The sequence below is a fragment of the Ambystoma mexicanum genome, chromosome 1q, assembly GCF_040938575.1.
Source record: "Ambystoma mexicanum isolate Mex_15411 chromosome 1q, UKY_AmexF1_1, whole genome shotgun sequence".
NCBI classification, from domain to species: Eukaryota; Metazoa; Chordata; class Amphibia; order Caudata; family Ambystomatidae; genus Ambystoma; species Ambystoma mexicanum.
In genome coordinates this window covers 604245207-604268827 of record NC_090922.1, presented here as the reverse complement: position 1 = coordinate 604268827, position 23621 = coordinate 604245207, and the positions used below count along the sequence as shown (strand labels likewise).

General features: G+C 45.0%; 1 protein-coding gene across 1 annotated transcript in view; it reads left to right on the top strand.

Moving 5' to 3' along the window:
• LOC138557788 (cytadherence high molecular weight protein 2-like) overlaps positions 1-23621 on the top strand; it is a 123712-nt gene that overhangs the window by 29722 nt on the left and 70369 nt on the right. Inside the window, exons 3-6 of the mRNA XM_069642635.1 lie at positions 12681-12977; positions 13258-13605; positions 18466-18762; positions 19043-19390. Coding sequence (XP_069498736.1) covers positions 12681-12977; positions 13258-13605; positions 18466-18762; positions 19043-19390 — 1290 coding nt within the window. The remainder of the gene's footprint in view (positions 1-12680; positions 12978-13257; positions 13606-18465; positions 18763-19042; positions 19391-23621) is intronic.

The following is a 23621-nucleotide window of genomic DNA, read 5'->3' as shown; positions in this document are numbered from 1 at the left end:
CATACCTCACATTCAGAAACTTGCCAAGATGTCCCACTTTCAACTCCACAACCTCATAAGAATAGTCCCTTTCCTCACTTTCCCTCAGAATTGCAGTGTCTATAGAGCTTTGGGTCTCTCTACACTAGACTCCTGCAATAGCCTCTTCCTTAATCTACCCTCTCCTTCGCTATGACCCTCCAGCTAATTCAGAATAGGGCTATGAGAGTTATCCTTGGCATCAAGCCCAGGGACCGATCTCTCCAGCCTTAAAAACCCTCCACTGGTTCCTGGTTGCTGCAAGGATCAAATTTAAATCCCTCTGCATCATCCACAAGGCTGTCTGGGGCTGAGGATCAAGCTATCTACAGCTTGCTCTCACTAAATACTCTCCCTCCAGATATTTACGTTCCTCCAGCATCAACTCTCTGCGTTTTAAGTTCTTTGCTAAACAGCAAGCTGGTGGCTGATCTCTTTCCTCAGCAGGCTACCTCCTATGCAACAGCCTCCCTCTTCCTTTCGTCTTGAGCCGGATCTCCTCAAATTCCAGAAGCCCCTCAAGAATCCCCTTTTCACCTCCTCCTTCCCTTCCTCCCTCCTCTGCTAAATCCCAAAGTTGCTGAGATTGGTGACCAGAGCCCGTATGTATCCTCCCGAGTCCTGGCCTCCCACACCCAACCGCCTACAGCCTCCACCCCTCCCAGCACTTTGCCTTGGCACCCCCTGCCTTTGTCACCACAGGACTGCACTTACTTATTTATTGACAGCTGACTACTCTACCTTTGCACTTACAACTGCTCAGCACTTTCCTCTTGATACACCTAGCACTTAACCCCACTTCCCACTCCCTCTTCCCTCCTTCTCTCTGCAGATGCACGTTCTGAATGCTCACAAGGCCTAGTAGGTCCGCCTTTATCTTTTATTGTTATATTTGTTTCATTCCCATGTCTCCTCCCTGTTGCCCTGTTGGTGCTTTGAAACACAATTTATATATATATGTATCTGTCTCTATCTGTCTCTATCTGTCTATCTATGGCTATCTACCTATCTATATATCTGCGACTGTCTATCTCTGGATCTCTGGATCTGTCTATCCACATCTACTCATACTTTGCTGGGGTAAAATTCTTTGAACAGAGTGGTCATTCTAACGTCAGAATGTGGATAGAGAGAAGTTAGTTTGGGCAGTGAGGTGTTGCATTTTCTCTGCTTAGTGTTATGAACAAGCACCTCTTGTTGTCCCACGCCTTGAGCAGGAGTTCAATTTATCTGCAAAGTTTGAAAACAAGGAGTAAAATACTTCCGGAGGGCAGTTTGTAGTGCATGCCTATAGATTGAACGGAACCCCAAATCACAGATATTGGAATGCTGGTTGGGGTAAATAGCTGCAGGTTATTAGGTTTATATTTGATAAAGAGTCAGCAGTTTTATGGCACGTTTATTGAGAGCTCTATTTTTATCGGTATGGTCTGTGACAAAGATATGCAGATAATTTTTTTAAATTAAGCAAAAAGTCATTTATGTGTGACAGGGCCTACGCCCAATGTAAAAGCCAATGTTTCAGCGTGGTATGTGGCGAGCCTATTCTGAATTCCACATTCTGACTCTATATTCTTTATGTATTTAGTTAGAGTAACCATGTATTCTAACCGTGGGATTGCGCAACCATCACAAATTGTTCATATGGAGTGTGGAACCTGGCAACCGCCAAACACTGTGAACATGGAATTGTCTCTGCATCTGGTTCAACAAGCCACGCCACTTGGGGAGGGGGGGGAGCAACAAGACCCATTGGACGTGGGGGCCCGAGGATGGCCGAAATGTTTTTTGTGTTCCAGCACAGAGCACGGATGGATTGTGCCCCCAATAAGGATTGGTGGAAGCTCTGGGACCCCGACAACAAGGCCCTATGGTTTCTGCGCCGTTCCATCTTGACAACTAGTGCTGTGCGGTCTGCAAGGAACCCTATGGGGGATGCAGCCCAGTGTTTTACCATCGCAAGGGGCTGGGCAAGGGGCCAGCACATTTAACACGCTGCCAACCATGTAACGCTACAGGGTGGGGGGGGGGGGGCGGCCTGGCTTCAAACCCAGGACATGTAGTTGACCCCCCACAGCCGGTGCGACAGGGTGTGCTGGCAGATATTACTGGGTCTTTAAACATTCAAAGTTCTTTTGTCTGTGCGGAAATGGGGGCCATTGTATTACCAGTGCCTTGATGCACATATTTTAGATAGCATTAATGCTCAGTTGAACCCTGCCATCAACTCACCTGTACATGTAACATTGATTTAACATTCTGAGCTTGCACTGCCGGGAGGGGCATAAAGCAGCGCCCTGATGCCTATGGGCTGTTGCCGCTTAACAAATAAATAAATAATACAAAATAATCCCCCCCTGCTTGGGGTTGAAATGTTGCTTTAAAAGTGTTCAGTGTCAGGTCAGACTGTCGTCGAAGCGGGAGTGGGGTGTGACAATACACATTCTGGATGTTCCAAGAGGCAAAAGTCACAGCATAATGTTGTAAATGATTCTGCTGTGGTAAGATAGCCCAGCTGTGGAGGGACCCAATTGAGTCTAAAGGAAAAATGTGCCAAAGGGGGAGAGACAGGGTGTTGTGACCATGGTCTATGCCTCTGCACCTGCACAGCAGGGGGTGGGAACTGCAACCAGCTGTGTTCAGCAGGAGAATGTCACTGGTCAATGGGTGGTCCTCATTAATGATGACGAAGATGCCGGAATGCCGGGTACACTAGTAACCAATCGGGAAAATGTAGCCGCTGTTCTGAAGAAAATAATACGACTAGCTGTGCAGCTGCGAATATTTTAGATAGCATTAATGCTCCGTTGAACCCTGCCAACAACTCGCGTGTACATCTAACATCGATTCAGCAGTGTGGGCTTGCACCACCAGAAGGGGCATAATGATTGTCAGTTGGACCCCATTAACATTTCAAGTGACCACGTGGCAGGTGAAGGTGATGGGATTCCACCCGATGTGTCTGATGTTCACTAGGCTGCTGCTGTTGACGCTCAAGAAGATGCTGGCATCATTAATATTGTCCCTGTAAATGAAACAGGTGCATGCATCGATGCCACTGCAGACACTCAGGGGGGCGTCTTAATGATGCTGGGGAGGGGTATAATAATAGTCTGTTGGACACTGATAATATTTCAAAAGCCCCTGGGACCAATATGTATCAGTTATTAAAAAGAACAACATTAAAAAAGACCCCCGAGAGTGCGAAAGAATAGTAGAAAACAGACAGGGGCCCCCACTTTAAAACAAAGATATACAAAAATGTTGGAAGAAGGAAATTGAGCGATCTGTTATTAAGGGTGCTTTTAAACACGTGGAAGGGGTGGTGTCCACATTAATAAAACAATTGACTACAGATACCGCACCCTTTGCTATAGGGTCTTGTTAGGTATCCACAGTGGTGCAGTCCTGCAGTCCGATACAGAGATAGACACTCACCCAAATGTTGAACACAACACATTAACCCCAGAGGATCTCAGGCAGTTGGAAAATTACAACATCACTTCTAATCCCCCACAGCTACCTGATGGTCCTAGTATAGCCAGCTCGCATTCAATAAACATCCTAGAAATATCACAATTATCATATATAGTTGGGGGCATTAAAGGCTTATGACTAGTGAGTAGCGAACCCCGAGAACCAAACCAATTACAAAACAGCAAACTGCTCAAGCATAAGCTCCCAGTGTCCGGTGTACCAAGGTACAGAAAAAATAAAAAACAAAGACATTGTTACGGATGGGGCCCCTATCCAGAATGGGGGTGGCTATCCATTTCAGAGGTTGCCCTAAAGAGACCAAGCAAAACTTAAAATGGAGGAGGCCTCGAGCTCAGAGGCGTTGCCTATTAAAAATCTTGAAAAATGCCAGGCTGGTTATATGTAGACGCGATCACCCTAGCATGCTGAACCCCAGACGCCCAGAGGTTAAGGACCTATCAAAGGATTTACCAAACCTTTGCAGCCATGGAGCATTATGAGGAGCTTAGATGTATGAACTTGGACCAATTGCGCTCCTTGGGCCATGGAATAGCGGTAATAAGGGTTGCTGTGGAAACACTGGTCCGCCATATACTGGAATCTGTTGGGCCTAACAATTTTGTTCATTGACTTGAAGCAAGCCTTTGATATCATTAACCGGCAGTATTTGTGGGACAAACTTCAATCTTGGTCATGTCCGAATGAGTTATTGCAACCCTTGATGGCCTTATACACAAATACCTCAATTCGAGTGTGGTTTAATGCGCAAGGCGACCTAACAGAGGAAATTCAAATTAAAAAAGGGGTGAAACAAGGTTGCCGGTTGGCAGCACTACTGTTTAAACTTTTATTTCTGGCCTACCAAAAGTTCTAAAACGACCGAGGTCTTTACCTCCAAAAATAAATGGTCAGCAACTCAGCTGGGTCATCTATGCTGATGATATAGTGCTCATAGATTCTATTCAGATAGGGTTACATAGACTGCTCACAGCACTACAACGCTACTTGGAGACAAACAATTTAAAAATAAATGTGAAAAAATCAAAGATAGTAACATTCGGACCAAAAAATCATAGACGTGATAAGAATTTTAACTGGTCAGTTGCTGGTGAACAGATAGAGCTCACAAACAGTACACGCTATCTGGGAATGCTATTCAACAACTCGATTATAAAATGGAGTTGGATACAAGACTTGACCTCACGGATGCGTATGTTTGCCTTACAAGGGGCAAAACTGCATGCCGCGTATGGTAAATTTACATTAACACCGATATTATCATTTTATCTACAAAAAGTTGTACCATCAATAATATTTGGAAGTGAAGGAGGCTAGAATATCAATGCAATAATTTGGTGCCAACTAGAAGGTCACTTTTTGCGAAAGGTGCTAAAACGTCCGCCAAACGTGCCAATGACATTTATTCGATATGAACTATGCATTGATTCACTATATGGTACTGTCTTATGGAAATCCATCGCAGCACTGCGAAAAATGCACCTAGTTCCTACTTCAAGACCATATGAGATCTTAAGTTTGAAGTCCAATCAATCACCCTCCGAACTATTAGTAAAATGGGAGATGAAAACATTGAAAATATTAAAGGAGGCAGATGTGTCACTGGAAACAGTACTGCAAACGCTGCAAATAGCAAAGAAAAAAATGTGGCGTTGGAACTGGATAATAAATCATGAGAAATGCAATAACTTGGCCAAAGCCTTGGACATTGGAACAGCAATCCATGAAATTGACGTGACTCCGAAATACTTGACCACATTTCCATCCCGATATCCCTGAGATCAGTTTTTGAGATTACGTCTAAATCTATATAAAACTAAAGAGATTCTGATGGTAAAGCATGACTTAAAAACATTAAATAACCATTGTAGACATTGTAATAGTGCTGTGGAAACAGTAAAACATCTAGTAGTTGAATGTGTAACAATTACACCTCAACGTTCGACACATTTGCAAACATTTGACCCTCAAAATGGAAATATGGAGGAGTGGTGGTGTCACCTGATCACAGGCAATAATGGATGCAGAAGGCTTAACCAGACCCTTGTTTACCAGGAGATCCCAGCAGGATGTTTTCTACATTTTAGAATTTTTGAATAATCTGCAAAGGCTCCTGCATAGTAAAACCGAGATCATGTGTTTTGCGCCACTAAGAATCATACTGCTAGCTGTCAGACCACGCACCGGGGATGCTTATAAACCTTTATGCAAAGTAATACGCAGCCATATCATAAAATCCAAAAGCAGATGGTTGTTAAATGTCGATATCGGGCCCTTAAATCTATGTCTGGTGTCTAGTCTAATAGGTTTAATCGAGCCGCAGAACATAATCGACACCGATATACTTCTAAAAAATGACCTGAGGGCTAAAAACCTCTGTAAGCATTGTCACCACATTTTCAATAACAAACATAGACACCACTGTCAGTATCACTGTCACGTGTGTTTAAGAGAAGAGTATCAAACTCTTAAGGAGAAACCTTCAAAATATCCACAGTATCACACCTTTGCGAGGTCGCATGCATGTCTAGACACGCATATTCAGAAAGCAGCCGCGAGGAGGGTCGTGTTTTGCCCCACGTGCGGGAAATTTCTCCCCCGGACAATCTGCCGGATGTGTAAAGTGCTTGTTGTCAACGATGAACACCTTTGTTATATGATGGCTGGTAGACCTAAAAATAAAACTGAGGATTATATGGTGTATGACATGGAGGCCTATCAAGAGAATATAACCCATCAGCCGAACTATATTTATGTTCGCCATCTAAAAGATGACAGTTGTTGGGTATTTTAGGGTGATTTGTGCGTGAGTGATTTTGTCAGCACCTTTGTAACAAGCAAAGTCACAGGGCTACACTTTTTAGCCTTATAATACCAAAGGCTATGATGGCTACTTTATACTTCGACAACTGGTGAAGGAGCGAATTAAAGTGAAACTCATCACCCAGGGTGATAAGCTTATGGCTGTGTTTGGGATACCTTTACAAATATGATTTATTGACTCCTTGAACTTTTTGCCCATGCAGTTCAGCAAGCTCCCAAATGTTTTTAGTTTCCCAGCTACAAAATGCTTCTTTCCACTTCTTATTGACACAGCGGCTAATCAGAACATGATAGGCACAATCCCACCGCCAGATCAATACGGTGCTCAGTACATGATGCCCTGCGAGAAAACCAGTTCATGGCATAGTATAAGGTGAATGAGTGCTCTGTGTTTGACTTTCGCCAGTTTCGGAGTTAAGAGCTTACTGCCAGGAAGATGTCAACATGTTAAGACAGGCTTGTAATTTGTTCAGGCATGGGATCATTCAAATGGCCCGCCGTGAAACACCTGCCAATCCTTTTACAAGTATTACGCTGGCTAGCTTGTGGCTAGTGGTAGTAAACCTGAAACAATTGCGCCGTTGACCCAGAATTCGTACCATGGGTGGCCAAAATGTTATACACAGCTTCTATTCAGTGGCTCTTATACGTAGCAGAATCCGAAAACATTGCTATAGAGCACCAATTAAATGGTACAGTGAGAAGCACTACGGTCAGTATTGGCTGGACGATTATGCTCTGGTTCAATTGGTGGAAACAGCCTACAAATCTAACAGCTGCTTTTATCATGGGTGTCCTGAATGTTATCCATCCAGGGGTTTCAATACTTTGACGGGTATGACTTATGAGCAGCTATATAAACGCACCCTGTTGAAATAGACGTTCCTAGATAGTCGTGGTGTTTGCGTCATCAGTATCTGGGAACATGAGTGGTGCGCGATGGTACAAACCAATGTAAAAGTGGGCTGTTTTCTTAGAAAGAAACTTCCCGGCCTCCTACAGCCATGAGATGCACTGTTGGTGGTTGTACAAATTCTTTAAGGCTCCACCATCGCACCACAGAGAGTGAGCAAATACACAATTTAGATTTTACCAGTTTATACCTCTCTGTGAATAATGACAAACCATATCCTGTAGGGCATTCTGAGATCATCTGTAACAATTTTGGGGACATATACCAGTATTTCAGTCTAACCAAGTATGAGGTATACCCAGCCTGTGCTGCCCTATAGATGTTGCGGCAAACTGATGTTTCTGCTTTGACAGACATGTACTATACATTCTTGTGCCTATAGGATTCTTTCCCTGTACGCTCCAATAATTTATTTTTGTGTATATATATATATATATATATAAATATATATATATATATATACACTGCCTACATACCTACATTTAAGTAACTACCAAACAATAGAGTGGTGCCCACCCTACACGCCATTGTACTAGTTTACAACAATCACCCTCAAGCTCTTCTGTGGTTATATTCAGATGTTCCTACTGGAGAAACAGGAAGCTAAACAGGCCTACATAGATGATTAATAGAAACATGAGGGCATATGTTTGTATTTGGAAAAAATCGAGGACAACCCCACCCAGCACCTGTTGGCAAAACTATGCTTTAATTAATTGTGGCGAAGGTTTGCGCAAAGAGTCCTTCTGCCAAACATAACCATTGTCACAGACCCCGACGTGCTTCGCGCTTATCTTTTAGATAATTCTAACGGCATGAGCAGTTGTGTGTTCATAGACAAACATTTTTTTATGTTTGTGATATGCCGTGGAATATCCAAAAACCTCAGACAATACCAATATATTCATAGCCGCGTTCACAACCGCCCATGCACGCTTAAAGCTGTATGATGTGATGGAGCAATTGCAAGAGCAGGTTCTGTATCACGACACCGAAAGCGTTATTTTTGTCAGGCGGCCCAGGGATTTCAACCCTCCCACTGCAGATTATTTAGGGGATCTAACTTCAGAGCTAGCCCCCGGTGAATACATTGTGGAGTTTGTATCCGCGGATCCCAAAACATACACCCATCGCACATCTCTAGGCATCATCAGTATGAAAGTGAAAGGCATAACGCGGAATGTCAACAATACAGCTGAGATACATTTTGATATTTTGAAAGATCTGGTGCAGTTCTTTGTACAGGGGATGTGTGTAACACCCCATGGTCTATCGTATTCACACGGCCGTGCATCGTGCGTGATAAAAAAACAATGGGAAATTAGCAGCAATGCCCTGCAGAAGACACTCAGTGTCATGTTTGATAAAAGGACGCTAGCACTGGGCGCCTTGACGGACCCCTATGAGTATTAAGTATTTGGTGTTCATCTTTACCAACTCTCTCACAATTTGATGACCCTGCCACGAATACAGCTAGATCATCTAGGTCACGCAGCATAGCGCGTCCCTCTTAGCTGGCTGTCTGAGAGTTGGTTGTCTGAAAGTGTATATTTATTTTTCCTTTTTTTATTAAAATGCTCGAGTATAACCTTTTTTCATTTTTTTCTGTATTAAATATGTCTTTTTTTCCTTTCTGTATTGAACTGTTTGTGCAAATATAACCCTTTTTCCTTTCTGTATTGGATATGTCTTCTTTTATAAATAAATATTTTTTTATTTAATAAAACGGACTGCCTCTTTATTACATGAGCCTATTTATTATGTATAACAAACGCTGCTTATTGATTAAAAAAAAAAGTTATTTTTTTCATACGTGTAACACAAGTCTGTGGTGGGGACAACAACTCAACATGCAGTACAGAAACAGTTTCTACATTTTTAACCACACTGTGTAAGTTAAGACACAAAGTAGAACTATCATTCCAGCATTTCAAATGTTGGCTTTTTTACTATCGCAATTGATGCTACAAGCTCTTAATGCCTCCATAACTACCAACACCCCCTTGTCATAATATATATTGGATTTTTATTATCATTTAGACCATCCATTTTTATTCAGATTGTATTCACATTAAATAGTTTGAGTTATCAGATGCTCCATGGTGATCCTTTCGGCTACAAATTCTGCATTATCAGCAATGACTGTCGTTCACTGTGTCGATAAACAAACAGAAATTCATAAAGCTCCCTGTTAAATGGCCATGGTCCTTTAACACATCGGAAACTCTGTTACATGTTGTCCACCTTCAGTCTTAATGAGGGGCCCACATTTGGTCTTGAATAGCCAAAACCCCCTTTCTAGTGCTTTTGTCAGAAGTTGTCCATTAGCGGGTGGCTGCTGTTAAAGCATATGTTTGTGATGCATAAAAGATTGTTACATTCACCCCTGTATACCTGCGGCAGCCTTTCCAGATAACACAACATCCTTGGACATATAGTACATAGATGCTCTTTAAGTAAATCCACTAATAATTGTTGTACACATCCAATGGCAGGTTTCACATAAAATTGATCAGTTTTCCACCAGGTGTTCATTTTTTATTTCCTTCAAATAGGTGTAAATGCATGTAAATGATCTAAAGTCCCAATCTTCATGGGTCAGTTTACTGGGCAACATGCATGTTATTCTACCATACTGTCTTTGATATACTTTATCCACCACTTGCAAACTGTTTTTCCAATGATGCTTCTAACACACATCAGACCGCCCATTTAAACTACTTAATTTTCCTTAAGGGCTTATTCACCAATTGTAGAGACCACAATGTTTTAGACACGCATCGTTCCGCCCCTTCCCCAACTCTTAGCTGTGTTAGCGTATCTATTAGGTGCATCATTTCTAGAAGGCATTTAGGGCTCAACATGTGACATATTTTGAGTAGTGAATTATCTGTGTAAGCTATTTCCAAATATTCAGGAGCATCTTGTTGGGGATCATCAATTGTATGCCTGTATGCCTGTAGTACCAACTGTGAAAGTGTTGTTTTAAACACGTTTTCACCACTATGCCTGTAAAACCCTGAATAGCCAGGATATCAATACAGGTCCCAGCTGATGTGTCTGCATTGTTCTTAATGGTATGGGTTGGCATTAACAAAACACATTCCTTACATAGGCTATTATTGCGATCTCCTGGGTTTTCAAACACAATAAATATTAATAGTCTTTTCTATAGCTAGGCTCACCTCACTGCTGTCTCCTTTATCTGCTAAAGGCTGTAAACAAAACAGAGATGCATGGTTTTAACTCTGACTAGTTCTCACGCCCTTACAAAATGAAAAACGTTCACGTTACGTTAAAATATACCCACCAGATAACAGGCTGTCTGATATCTGGTCCACATGGACCCCTGTTTTCCCCGAAGTGCCAGTGGGGTGGGGTCATTCTCCATCATCTTGTCTGCATTATTCTGTATAACCATAGACTCGTATCCGCTTTCTTCAGAGCTCACTTCGCTCACAGATGGTCGTCCAGGCTCCACGACCAGTGGAGTATCCCAAGTAGCCATTTCCAGATTAACCGTGGTTATGGGTACATCCTCCTTAATGTTTTGAATGAAATCTCCAACAGACTGCCCCATAACCATGACAATGAGCAGCGGCTCGCTGGTGACAGAGTGCAGCCATGTTCTTGCAGAGCTTGCCGGTTTCTCATCAAATTCTAACTGTCCTCCATCTCCTCATGCCCCATAAGACAATAAGGGGCAACAATAGTAACTATTGTTGGAATCACCTGAACGTCTGGGGGTTGTCTTCCCCTCGCTCGTAACTGTAGTGGTTCATAATCGTAGTTTCCCACGCACAACACTGAATAGCCCCTGGCAAGCTGGAATAGCACATGTGTTTCTCAGGCCTACAACAAAAGGTATATAGCTGCATCATAAGCCCCTCCCCCAGCACCATCATAGTCCTGGAACCACCCTTAGGCCTATTTATAGCCCATCCGTTAAAGTTCTTATCCAGTTTATATCAAATTTATATTAAGCACTCTTGTGATTCTTAGCATTTTATATCACCAATTTATATTAAGCATTCTTGGGATTCTTATCAAAATTATGTTACATTTATAGCAATTTGTAATTCAAATTATATAAAATTTATATTAAAATGTATATCAAATTTCAATCATATTTATATCAAATTGATTTAAAAAAGTGTGTGTCGAAACATTTTGTGGTAGTCAAAAGTATAGGCGTTCAGGGGCCGTGATAAGGGGCGGGCCACCTGTCAAATGAAACACTTGATGGAAGGGGTCCTCCTGTACTACTGACAGAAAGGCTAGGGCAATTAGAAGTTATAGCAGGCTCTAACCAACCCTCTAATCGCCAGAGCCCCCCAAAACAGACCTCTTGTTTCCTTAAGGGCCTTAGTAGGCAAACAACACATTAATTGCATTTGCCAGTACAGGCACAACCACTGGCGTGTTAAGGGTAACCTTTCCCCCTTAGGTTATGAATGGTGACATTTGCCCGCTGCACAACTTTTACACCCCTCCCTACCTTCACAGCTGTCAAATGGGGAGTATTTCGCAGTGTTAGCATGACCTGGCAACAATTCCCTTTCAAAAGTGTTCGTGATTCATAAACAAAGCAAATGCAACTTGTTTTGCAGTAATGCGCATTTTATTTACATAGCTCCAAGCAACAAGTAACATAACTGTTTCCGATAATAATGAAAATATGTGAGGAGAGTTCACGGATGCCTAAAATTGTTGCATTTAGCCTGTGTAGCACACATGTAACCCTGCCTCCTGTCCTAGCAGTATGCCACTGTCATGCCTCGGCGACGGTGGCGGATTTGGAACCGCTGGCGCTATGGTCCGCCATAGTCAGTTCCGTCCCGTTTGTTCTTTGAGTTGTATTACTGGCCTAGTTGTTGCGCGCGTACGTGGCCGTAGGTATTTCTACAACCACTCCGATTTACGGACGCGTTGCAACGCTTCCTGGTTACCCACCTGTTTGTTGCCTGACGCTTCTCCTGCATTCCTTCCTCGTTGTTTGCGGACCGTGTCCGTATCTGCCTCCTCCCTCCAGCTACTCTTGCTCTCTTGTTTATTTACTCCTGCTCCCTCTCCCACCTTCTTTCTTATATTCTACTCTGTTTCCTGTGTTTTCTCTCCCTCCTCAGCTGTACTCACTTCCTTTGTACTCCTCTGTACTCATCTGTACTCTCCTGTCCGCCTGTGTACCAGACCTCAGCCCGCCTTTGGATTGCCTCTGCCTCACGCTGTGTACTCTCCAGCCCGCCAGTGTACCAGACCTCAGCCCGCCTTTGGATTGCCTCGCAGCCTTGACTCTGCAACCGGCTTCGTATACCATCTCATCTAGCGGCCCACTCCAGTCAGCTGAAGAGGTCTCTCAGGGTTTTTTTGTGCCATTGGCTTTTTCCCCTTCTCGACGTTCCCGGAGGATTGCCCTTTGTCACCCTTGTAGGTGGCACGGTGGCATCCTTCCGTGAACGTCCCTATCTCCACAAAAAAAAGGAGAGACCCAGAAGAAAAGATAAGAGGGGTACCAAGAAGAAGGAGGAAGGTGACAAGCTTGGGGAGGGTGGTGAATCGGACTCTTCCTTTGAAAACGAGAATATTACTGACCCCAGTGACAGTTTGCAACGCCACAAAGAGATCGAGATGGCAACACCACAACAAGTTCAGGAACTTGTAGCTGCAGTTCAGAACTTGAACTTGGAAGTACAAAATCTCAAGGCAGCTAATACCGCTTTGCAGCAACGTATGGCGGAGAGAGAACGGCCTTCTGCGCATCTACCTCCGCTCCCTTTAGTTTGATGGCTCTCCAAAGAAAGTCAAAGAATTTTTGGATGCCTATAACCTTCACTTCTCTTTCCATCCCCAAACCTTTGCCTCAGATCACGCCAAAGTGGGGTTTATGATTACCCATATGACGGGTAACACCCTGGCATGGGCCACCCCTCTAGTAAATCAGCCTGATCCTGTTCTACAAGATTATAGCACATTTAAAACCCTCATGCAGCATACTTTTTTGCATACAGAAAGTACATTTCTGGCATCTGAAGATGTTCTGGACATCCGTCAAGGAAACTCCGACCTACTTACGTACATAACCGCCTTTAAACAAGTAGCAGCAGAAGCAGGTTGGCAGGAGCAGGCACAGTATGCCATCTTCCGGCGTGGGTTAAGAGAAGACATCAAGGATGAGCTGGCCCGTATTGCTCAGCCTACATCTTTTGCCGATCTCCTTACTGCTACCCTCCGAATAGACTTCAGATTAACAGAACGTCGCATGGAAAAGAAGAAGACCAAGTTCTATGGGCCCCTCCCTTGGAAGCTCACTCGTCTACATCGGTGCCTTCCTCACGTCAAAGCAAAGAAGAACCTATGTAAATCGGCACAACTCGAGCTACGCTCACCCCGGAGGAACTTAAGAGACGTAGGGATGGCTGTTTGTGTATGTATTGTGGGGCATCCTCACATCTATTGAGGGATTGTCCTGAAGTTCCTCTCAGACGTTTGGGAAACGATTGCCCTCGGTGAGTGTTAGGACTCACCTCCGAGGGGCCATTCCAAGTCCTTACGCAACCCTTTCGGTATCCTCATCGGTGACACCCGAAGACTCTCGCCTCATGGTTCTCGCAGTAACCCTCAAACTAGGGGACACCGAGGTATCTTCCCTGGCTTTACTCGATTGTGGGACAGCCGGTAACTTTATTGATACCCATTGGGCCGAACAGAAGGGACTCAACCGGATTGCCAAACAAGAAGACCAGAAGGTGGAAGGTGTTGATGGCGAACCGTTGAGTTCTGGTATGATTACCCACACCACTGAAGAACTAACCCTGTCCATACAACAGCATTCGGAAAAGATTTTCTTTGACATAATCCGTGCGGCCCACTTTCCCCTTATCTTGGGGATTTGCTGGTTATGAAAGCGCAATCCCAACATTGATTGGACTAAGAATTTACTGAACTTTCATTCAACGTTCTGTAAGACGGAATGCTTGCCGGAACCCAAATTTGAAACGGTTAACACTGCAAACAGCTGCGAGACCAGAGCCGTTCATTGCCTGCCACACCATCTAAAGGAATTTACTGAGGTGGTCACCGAGAAGATTCCCATTGAACTACCTCCACACGACCAGAAGATTGCTGTATAGAACTCACTCCTGGAGCCCGGGTGCCCTTCTGTAGGATGTTCCCTCTATCTCTGGAGGAAAAACGTTTTCTCAGAGAGTATCTGGACAATAATCTAGCTAATGGACTTATCAGGCCTTCAAAGTCTCCAGCCGGGGCCTCCTTGTTTTTTATCCCAAAAAAAGAGTCGCAGGAATTGAGACCTTGCATCGACTATCTGGGCTTGAACAAAGTGACCAGAAAGGACTGATACCCGATGCCCTTGATAACGGAGACCATTCAAGCAGTCCCTGGAGCCACCGTATTCACCAAACTCGATCTAAGGAATGCGTACCATCTGCTCCAAGTACAGACAGGAGACGAGTGGAAGACAGCCTTCAGGACTCTGTTTGGGCTCTTCGAGTATCAGGTGATGCCCTTTGGGTTAGTAAATGCCCCATCCATCTTCCAACGCTTTATGGACCGACTATTTTCAGATCTACTGTGTCATACTACCGTACTATATCTTGTTGACATTCTGGTGTTTTCCAACAATTTAGAAGAACACGAAAGTCACGTCAAGGAAGTCTTCCGAAGACTAAGAGACAACCACCTCTCAGTCAAACTCAACAAATGCGTGTTTTCAGCCATATCCATTCCGTATTTAGGATTAATCCTTTCTAGTCAAGGTATTGCCATGGACCCCTGCAAGGTGGCCTCTATCCTGGAGTGGCCCTCGCCAAATTCCGTCAAGGAGATCCAAAGATTTCTGGGTCTGGCGAACTTTTATCGAAAGATCATATCAATTTTTCCCAGATGATCGTACCCATAACGACCCTACTTAAGAAGTCTTTGGTTCCGTTCAGATGGACTACTGAAGCAGAAGACAGTTTCTGCAGTCTCAAAGAAGCCTTTTGTTCGGCTCCCATTCTTCTCCAGCCAGATCAAAGTTTACCCTTTATCTTGGAGACAGATGCGTCGGCTGCTGCCATTGGAGCAGTCTTATTACAGAAACATCAGGGCATGGAGCACCCCATTTCATATTTTTCTAAGACCCTCAATGCTAGCCAGAGGAATTATTCTGTAATCGAACGCAAATTGTTGGCCATGAAATCAGCTTGTCTGGAGTGGCGCCATTTTCTTCAGGGAGGCGAGCACCCGTTTACCATTCGGACCGATCACAAGAACCTTCAGGTCCTGAAGCAATTTGAATGTTACAATACACGTCAAGCCCGATGGGCTCATTTCTTCGCCCAATTTGATTTTGTCATTACGTACATACCAGGAAATCAGAATGTGGTGGCAGATTCCCTTTCTCGCCAAAGTGACTACCTGCCAGAATCAGAACCCTGTCGAGAACGGATGTTTCCTCTAACCAAGCAGATCGGAGTGCTTTCCACATTCTTGAGGCAAGTAAAAGATGTCTTCCGTCTCCATGGTATACCCACTAAAATAATCTTGGATCGGGGAAGTCAATATACTTCCCGGTTTTGGAGAGCCTTCTGTGATAGGCTAGGAGTGGAGAGAGCATTGACATCTGGATTCCACCCTCAATCTAACGGACAGACTGAACGCCTAAATGGTACTCTCGAACAATACCTGCGATGTTTCATAAATCTCCAACAGGACAATTGGTGCTCACTATTACCCCTAGCTGAGTTTTCTTATAATAACTCTGTACACTCTGCTCTGTGTATCAGTCCTTTTTTCTGCACTTATGGCTATCACCCCCGTTCTATCATACCACTTTCTGACCTACCTACCAACTTGCCCGCTGTTGATTCTTCACTTTCCCTTCTCAGAGAAATCCACAAGAAAACTAGGGAAAGCCTCAGTGAAGCACAGAAGCGTTACAAGACACAAGCCGACAAGCACCGCCAACCTGTCCCTGGGTGGGAAGTAGGATCTCGGGTTATGCTGTCCACAAGATATTTACCTCGATGGACTCATCCCTCCAAGCTGTCCCCTAAGTTCCTAGGACCATACAAGATCATACAGAAAATCAATCCTGTGGCCTTTCGGTTAAAGCTTCCCCTAGGCCTTCGTAGGGTACACCCTGTCTTTCATACTTCGCAATTGAAACCTTTCCAGGAGGATACCTGGTCTCGCCAACCCAAGAGGACTACTTTACCCCCAGATTCTACGCAGGGCGAGTATGAAGTTGCCCAAATCTGCGATTCTAGATATCACAGAGGTAGATTGGAGTATCTTGTACGGTGGAAAGGTTATCCCTGGTCTGAAAATTCATGGGAACCTACCTCACATATTATAGCCCCTTTTCTGATACGCAAGTTTCATTAGTTTCATCCGGGTAAGCCCGGGGGAGGTAGCCTTAGAAAGGGGCATACTGTCATGCCTCGGCGACGGTGGCAGATTTGGAACCGCTGGCGCTATGGTCCGCCATAGTCAGTTCCGTCACGTTTGTTCTTTGAGTTGTATTACTGGTCTAGTTGTTCCGCACATACGTGGCCGGAGGTATTTCTACAATCACTTCCGGTTTACGGACGCGTTGCAACGCTTCCTGGTTACCCACCTGTTTGTTGCCTAACGCTTCTCCTGCGTTCCTTCCCCGTTGTTTGCGGACTGTGTCTGTTCCTTCCTCCTCCCTCCAGCTACTCTTGCTCTCTTGTTTATTTACTCCTGCTCCCTCTCCCACCTTCTTTCTTATATTCTACTCTGTTTCCTGTGTTTTCTCTCCCTCCTCAGCTGTTCTCACTTCCTTTGTACTCCTCTGTACTCATCTGTACTCTCCTGTCCGCCTGTGTACCAGACCTCAGCCCGCCTTTGGATTGCCTCTGCCTCACATTGTGTACTCTCCAGCCCGCCAGTGTACCAGACCTCAGCCCGCCTTTGGATTGCCTCGCAGCCTTGACTCTCCAATCGGCTTCGTATACCATCTCATCTACCGGCCCACTCCAGTCAACTAAAGAGGTCTCTCAGGGGTTTTTTGTGCCGTTGGCTTTTTTCCCTTCTCAACGTTCCCGGAGGATTGCCCTTTGTCACCCTTGTAGGTGGCACGGTGGCATCCTTCCCTGAACGTACCTATCTCCACAAAAAAAAGGAGAGACCCAGAAGAAAAGATAAGAGGGGTACCAAGAAGAAGGACGAAGGTGAGGAGCTTGGGGAGGGTGGTGAATCGGACTCTTCTTTTGAAAACGAGGATATTACTGAACCCAGTGACAGCCACTTGCAGACTCCCTTTTCAAATGATAAAGGAAAACTACAAGTTCCATAATGCAAAGCAAAAATCAGTACAGGATGTTCCACTCACTCTTCATGTGGGGGATACTTACATCTTTAGGGTTATCCAGTTGATCCCCACACACCCTCACTTTTAATGTGCTGTGCACCATGACCTGTAAATACTACAGGTAGCTCAAGTGAGCAACCCAAACCATGCAAGCTTTCTTTTTCTTTGTGTTCTGTACCTATAGTTCTGTATTTTTAATGGGATAAGCATTTAGTTCAGGGACAATAATGCAAAGATGAAGAGTGATGCCTCACCCCCTTTGCCGAGGGATGGGGCCACAACAGTTGCAGAACACTCACTCACTGCTTCTCTACCACAGACAAATAAAGCCATCTGGCATTAGAATGAGGGCGATTGAATAATATGAGACCAAACTTTCTACCTCAACACCATCCACAAAGCCAACCAGCGTGTGCAGCACTCTACTAAACACCCACATGAATAAATAATACACATAAAACTATACCCAGTCCATCTCATAGGGTTTAATCACCAAAGTAGGCCTGCATATGTAAGCTGACTCAATACCCCTATTTTTTCATTATTTTATGTATTTACTTTATTGCATATAGCGCAAACCCAACTCAAGAGCAGCACAGCTCTTTACAACAGGAGGGTGCCAGAATTGGGCTTGGCAGACCTCAGCCCGCCTTTGGATTGCCTCTGCCTCACGCTGTGTACTCTCCAGCCCGCCAGTGTACAAGACCTCAGCCCGCCTTTGGATTGCCTCGCAGCCTTGACTCTGCAATCGGCAATCGTATACCATCTCATCTAGCGGCCCACTCCAGTCAGCTGAAGAGGTCTCTCAGGGTTTTTTTGTGCCATTGGCTTTTTCCCCTTCTCGACGTTCCCGGAGGATTGCCCTTTGTCACCCTTGTAGGTGGCACGGTGGCATCCTTCCGTGAACGTCCCTATCTCCACAAAAAAAAGGAGAGACCCAGAAGAAAAGATAAGAGGGGTACCAAGAAGAAGGAGGAAGGTGACAAGCTTGGGGAGGGTGGTGAATCGGACTCTTCCTTTGAAAACGAGAATATTACTGACCCCAGTGACAGTTTGCAACGCCACAAAGAGATCGAGATGGCAACACCACAACAAGTTCAGGAACTTGTAGCTGCAGTTCAGAACTTGAACTTGGAAGTACAAAATCTCAAGGCAGCTAATACCGCTTTGCAGCAACGTATGGCGGAGAGAGAACGGCCTTCTGCGGATCTACCTCCGCTCCCTTTAGTTTGATGGCTCTCCAAAGAAAGTCAAAGAATTTTTGGATGCCTGTAACCTTCACTTCTCTTTCCATCCCCAAACCTTTGCCTCAGATCACGCCAAAGTGGGGTTTATGATTACCCATATGACGGGTAACACCCTGGCATGGGCCACCCCTCTAGTAAATCAGCCTGATCCTGTTCTACAAGATTATAGCACATTTAAAACCCTCATGCAGCATACTTTTTTGCATACAGAAAGTACATTTCTGGCATCTGAAGATGTTCTGGACATCCGTCAAGGAAACTCCGACCTACTTACATACATAACCGCCTTTAAACAAGTAGCAGCAGAAGCAGGTTGGCAGGAGCAGGCACAGTATGCCATCTTCCGGCGTGGGTTAAGAGAAGACATCAAGGATGAGCTGGCCCGTATTGCTCAGCCTACATCTTTTGCCGATCTCCTTACTGCTACCCTCCGAATAGACTTCAGATTAACAGAACGTCGCATGGAAAAGAAGAAGACCAAGTTCTATGGGCCCCTCCCTTGGAAGCTCACTCGTCTACATCGGTGCCTTCCTCACGTCAAAGCAAAGAAGAACCTATGTAAATCGGCACAACTCGAGCTACGCTCACCCCGGAGGAACTTAAGAGACGTAGGGATGGCTGTTTGTGTATGTATTGTGGGGCATCCTCACATCTATTGAGGGATTGTCCTGAAGTTCCTCTCAGACGTTTGGGAAACGATTGCCCTCGGTGAGTGTTAGGACTCACCTCCGAGGGGCCATTCCAAGTCCTTACGCAACCCTTTCGGTATCCTCATCGGAGACACCCGAAGACTCTCGCCTCATGGTTCTCGCAGTAACCCTCAAACTAGGGGACACCGAGGTATCTTCCCTGGCTTTACTCGATTGTGGGACAGCCGGTAACTTTATTGATACCCATTGGGCCGAACAGAAGGGACTCAACCGGATTGCCAAACAAGAAGACCAGAAGGTGGAAGGTGTTGATGGCGAACCGTTGAGTTCTGGTATGATTACCCACACCACTGAAGAACTAACCCTGTCCATACAACAGCATTCGGAAAAGATTTTCTTTGACATAATCCGTGCGGCCCACTTTCCCCTTATCTTGGGGATTTGCTGGTTATGAAAGCGCAATCCCAACATTGATTGGACTAAGAATTTACTGAACTTTCATTCAACGTTCTGTAAGACGGAATGCTTGCCGGAACCCAAATTTGAAACGGTTAACACTGCAAACAGCTGCGAGACCAGAGCCGTTCATTGCCTGCCACACCATCTAAAGGAATTTACTGAGGTGGTCACCGAGAAGATTCCCATTGAACTACCTCCACACGACCAGAAGATTGCTGTATAGAACTCACTCCTGGAGCCCGGGTGCCCTTCTGTAGGATGTTCCCTCTATCTCTGGAGGAAAAACGTTTTCTCAGAGAGTATCTGGACAATAATCTAGCTAATGGACTTATCAGGCCTTCAAAGTCTCCAGCCGGGGCCTCCTTGTTTTTTATCCCAAAAAAAGAGTCTCAGGAATTGAGACCTTGCATCGACTATCTGGGCTTGAACAAAGTGACCAGAAAGGACTGATACCCGATGCCCTTGATAACGGAGACCATTCAAGCAGTCCCTGGAGCCACCGTATTCACCAAACTCGATCTAAGGAATGCGTACCATCTGCTCCAAGTACAGACAGGAGACGAGTGGAAGACAGCCTTCAGGACTCTGTTTGGGCTCTTCGAGTATCAGGTGATGCCCTTTGGGTTAGTAAATGCCCCATCCATCTTCCAACGCTTTATGGACCGACTATTTTCAGATCTACTGTGTCATACTACCGTACTATATCTTGTTGACATTCTGGTGTTTTCCAACAATTTAGAAGAACACGAAAGTCACGTCAAGGAAGTCTTCCGAAGACTAAGAGACAACCACCTCTCAGTCAAACTCAACAAATGCGTGTTTTCAGCCATATCCATTCCGTATTTAGGATTAATCCTTTCTAGTCAAGGTATTGCCATGGACCCCTGCAAGGTGGCCTCTATCCTGGAGTGGCCCTCGCCAAATTCCGTCAAGGAGATCCAAAGATTTCTGGGTCTGGCGAACTTTTATCGAAAGATCATATCAATTTTTCCCAGATGATCGTACCCATAACGACCCTACTTAAGAAGTCTTTGGTTCCGTTCAGATGGACTACTGAAGCAGAAGACAGTTTCTGCAGTCTCAAATAAGCCTTTTGTTCGGCTCCCATTCTTCTCCAGCCAGATCAAGGTTTACCCTTTATCTTGGAGACAGATGCGTCGGCTGCTGCCATTGGAGCAGTCTTATTACAGAAACATCAGGGCATGGAGCACCCCATTTCATATTTTTCTAAGACCCTCAATGCTAGCCAGAGGAATTATTCTGTAATCGAACGCAAATTGTTGGCCATGAAATCAGCTTGTCTGGAGTGGCGCCATTTTCTTCAGGGAGGCGAGCACCCGTTTACCATTCGGACCGATCACAAGAACCTTCAGGTCCTGAAGCAATTTGAATGTTACAATACACGTCAAGCCCGATGGGCTCATTTCTTCGCCCAATTTGATTTTGTCATTACGTACATACCAGGAAATCAGAATGTGGTGGCAGATTCCCTTTCTCGCCAAAGTGACTACCTGCCAGAATCAGAACCCTGTCGAGAACGGATGTTTCCTCTAACCAAGCAGATCGGAGTGCTTTCCACATTCTTGAGGCAAGTAAAAGATGTCTTCCGTCTCCATGATATACCCACTAAAATAATCTTGGATCGGGGAAGTCAATATACTTCCCGGTTTTGGAGAGCCTTCTGTGATAGGCTAGGAGTGGAGAGAGCATTGACATCTGGATTCCACCCTCAATCTAACGGACAGACTGAACGCCTAAATGGTACTCTCGAACAATACCTGCGATGTTTCATAAATCTCCAACAGGACAATTGGTGCTCACTATTACCCCTAGCTGAGTTTTCTTATAATAACTCTGTACACTCTGCTCTGTGTATCAGTCCTTTTTTCTGCACTTATGGCTATCACCCCCGTTCTATCATACCACTTTCTGACCTACCTACCAACTTGCCCGCTGTTGATTCTTCACTTTCCCTTCTCAGAGAAATCCACAAGAAAACTAGGGAAAGCCTCAGTGAAGCACAGAAGCGTTACAAGACACAAGCCGACAAGCACCGCCAACCTGTCCCTGGGTGGGAAGTAGGATCTCGGGTTATGCTGTCCACAAGATATTTACCTCGATGGACTCATCCCTCCAAGCTGTCCCCTAAATTCCTAGGACCATACAAGATCATACAGAAAATCAATCCTGTGGCCTTTCGGTTAAAGCTTCCCCTAGGCCTTCGTAGGGTACACCCTGTCTTTCATACTTCGCAATTGAAACCTTTCCAGGAGGATACCTGGTCTCGCCAACCCAAGAGGACTACTTTACCCCCAGATTCTACGCAGGGCGAGTATGAAGTTGCCCAAATCTGCGATTCTAGATATCACAGAGGTAGATTGGAGTATCTTGTACGGTGGAAAGGTTATCCCTGGTCTGAAAATTCATGGGAACCTACCTCACATATTATAGCCCCTTTTCTGATACGCAAGTTTCATTAGTTTCATCCGGGTAAGCCCGGGGGAGGTAGCCTTAGAAAGGGGCATACTGTCATGCCTCGGCGACGGTGGCAGATTTGGAACCGCTGGCGCTATGGTCCGCCATAGTCAGTTCCGTCACGTTTGTTCTTTGAGTTGTATTACTGGTCTAGTTGTTCCGCACATACGTGGCCGGAGGTATTTCTACAATCACTTCCGGTTTACGGACGCGTTGCAACGCTTCCTGGTTACCCACCTGTTTGTTGCCTAACGCTTCTCCTGCGTTCCTTCCCCGTTGTTTGCGGACTGTGTCTGTTCCTTCCTCCTCCCTCCAGCTACTCTTGCTCTCTTGTTTATTTACTCCTGCTCCCTCTCCCACCTTCTTTCTTATATTCTACTCTGTTTCCTGTGTTTTCTCTCCCTCCTCAGCTGTTCTCACTTCCTTTGTACTCCTCTGTACTCATCTGTACTCTCCTGTCCGCCTGTGTACCAGACCTCAGCCCGCCTTTGGATTGCCTCTGCCTCACATTGTGTACTCTCCAGCCCGCCAGTGTACCAGACCTCAGCCCGCCTTTGGATTGCCTCGCAGCCTTGACTCTCCAATCGGCTTCGTATACCATCTCATCTACCGGCCCACTCCAGTCAACTAAAGAGGTCTCTCAGGGGTTTTTTGTGCCGTTGGCTTTTTTCCCTTCTCAACGTTCCCGGAGGATTGCCCTTTGTCACCCTTGTAGGTGGCACGGTGGCATCCTTCCCTGAACGTACCTATCTCCACAAAAAAAAGGAGAGACCCAGAAGAAAAGATAAGAGGGGTACCAAGAAGAAGGACGAAGGTGAGGAGCTTGGGGAGGGTGGTGAATCGGACTCTTCTTTTGAAAACGAGGATATTACTGAACCCAGTGACAGCCACTTGCAGACTCCCTTTTCAAATGATAAAGGAAAACTACAAGTTCCATAATGCAAAGCAAAAATCAGTACAGGATGTTCCACTCACTCTTCATGTGGGGGATACTTACATCTTTAGGGTTATCCAGTTGATCCCCACACACCCTCACTTTTAATGTGCTGTGCACCATGACCTGTAAATACTACAGGTAGCTCAAGTGAGCAACCCAAACCATGCAAGCTTTCTTTTTCTTTGTGTTCTGTACCTATAGTTCTGTATTTTTAATGGGATAAGCATACAGTTCAGGGACAATAATGCAAAGATGAAGAGTGATGCCT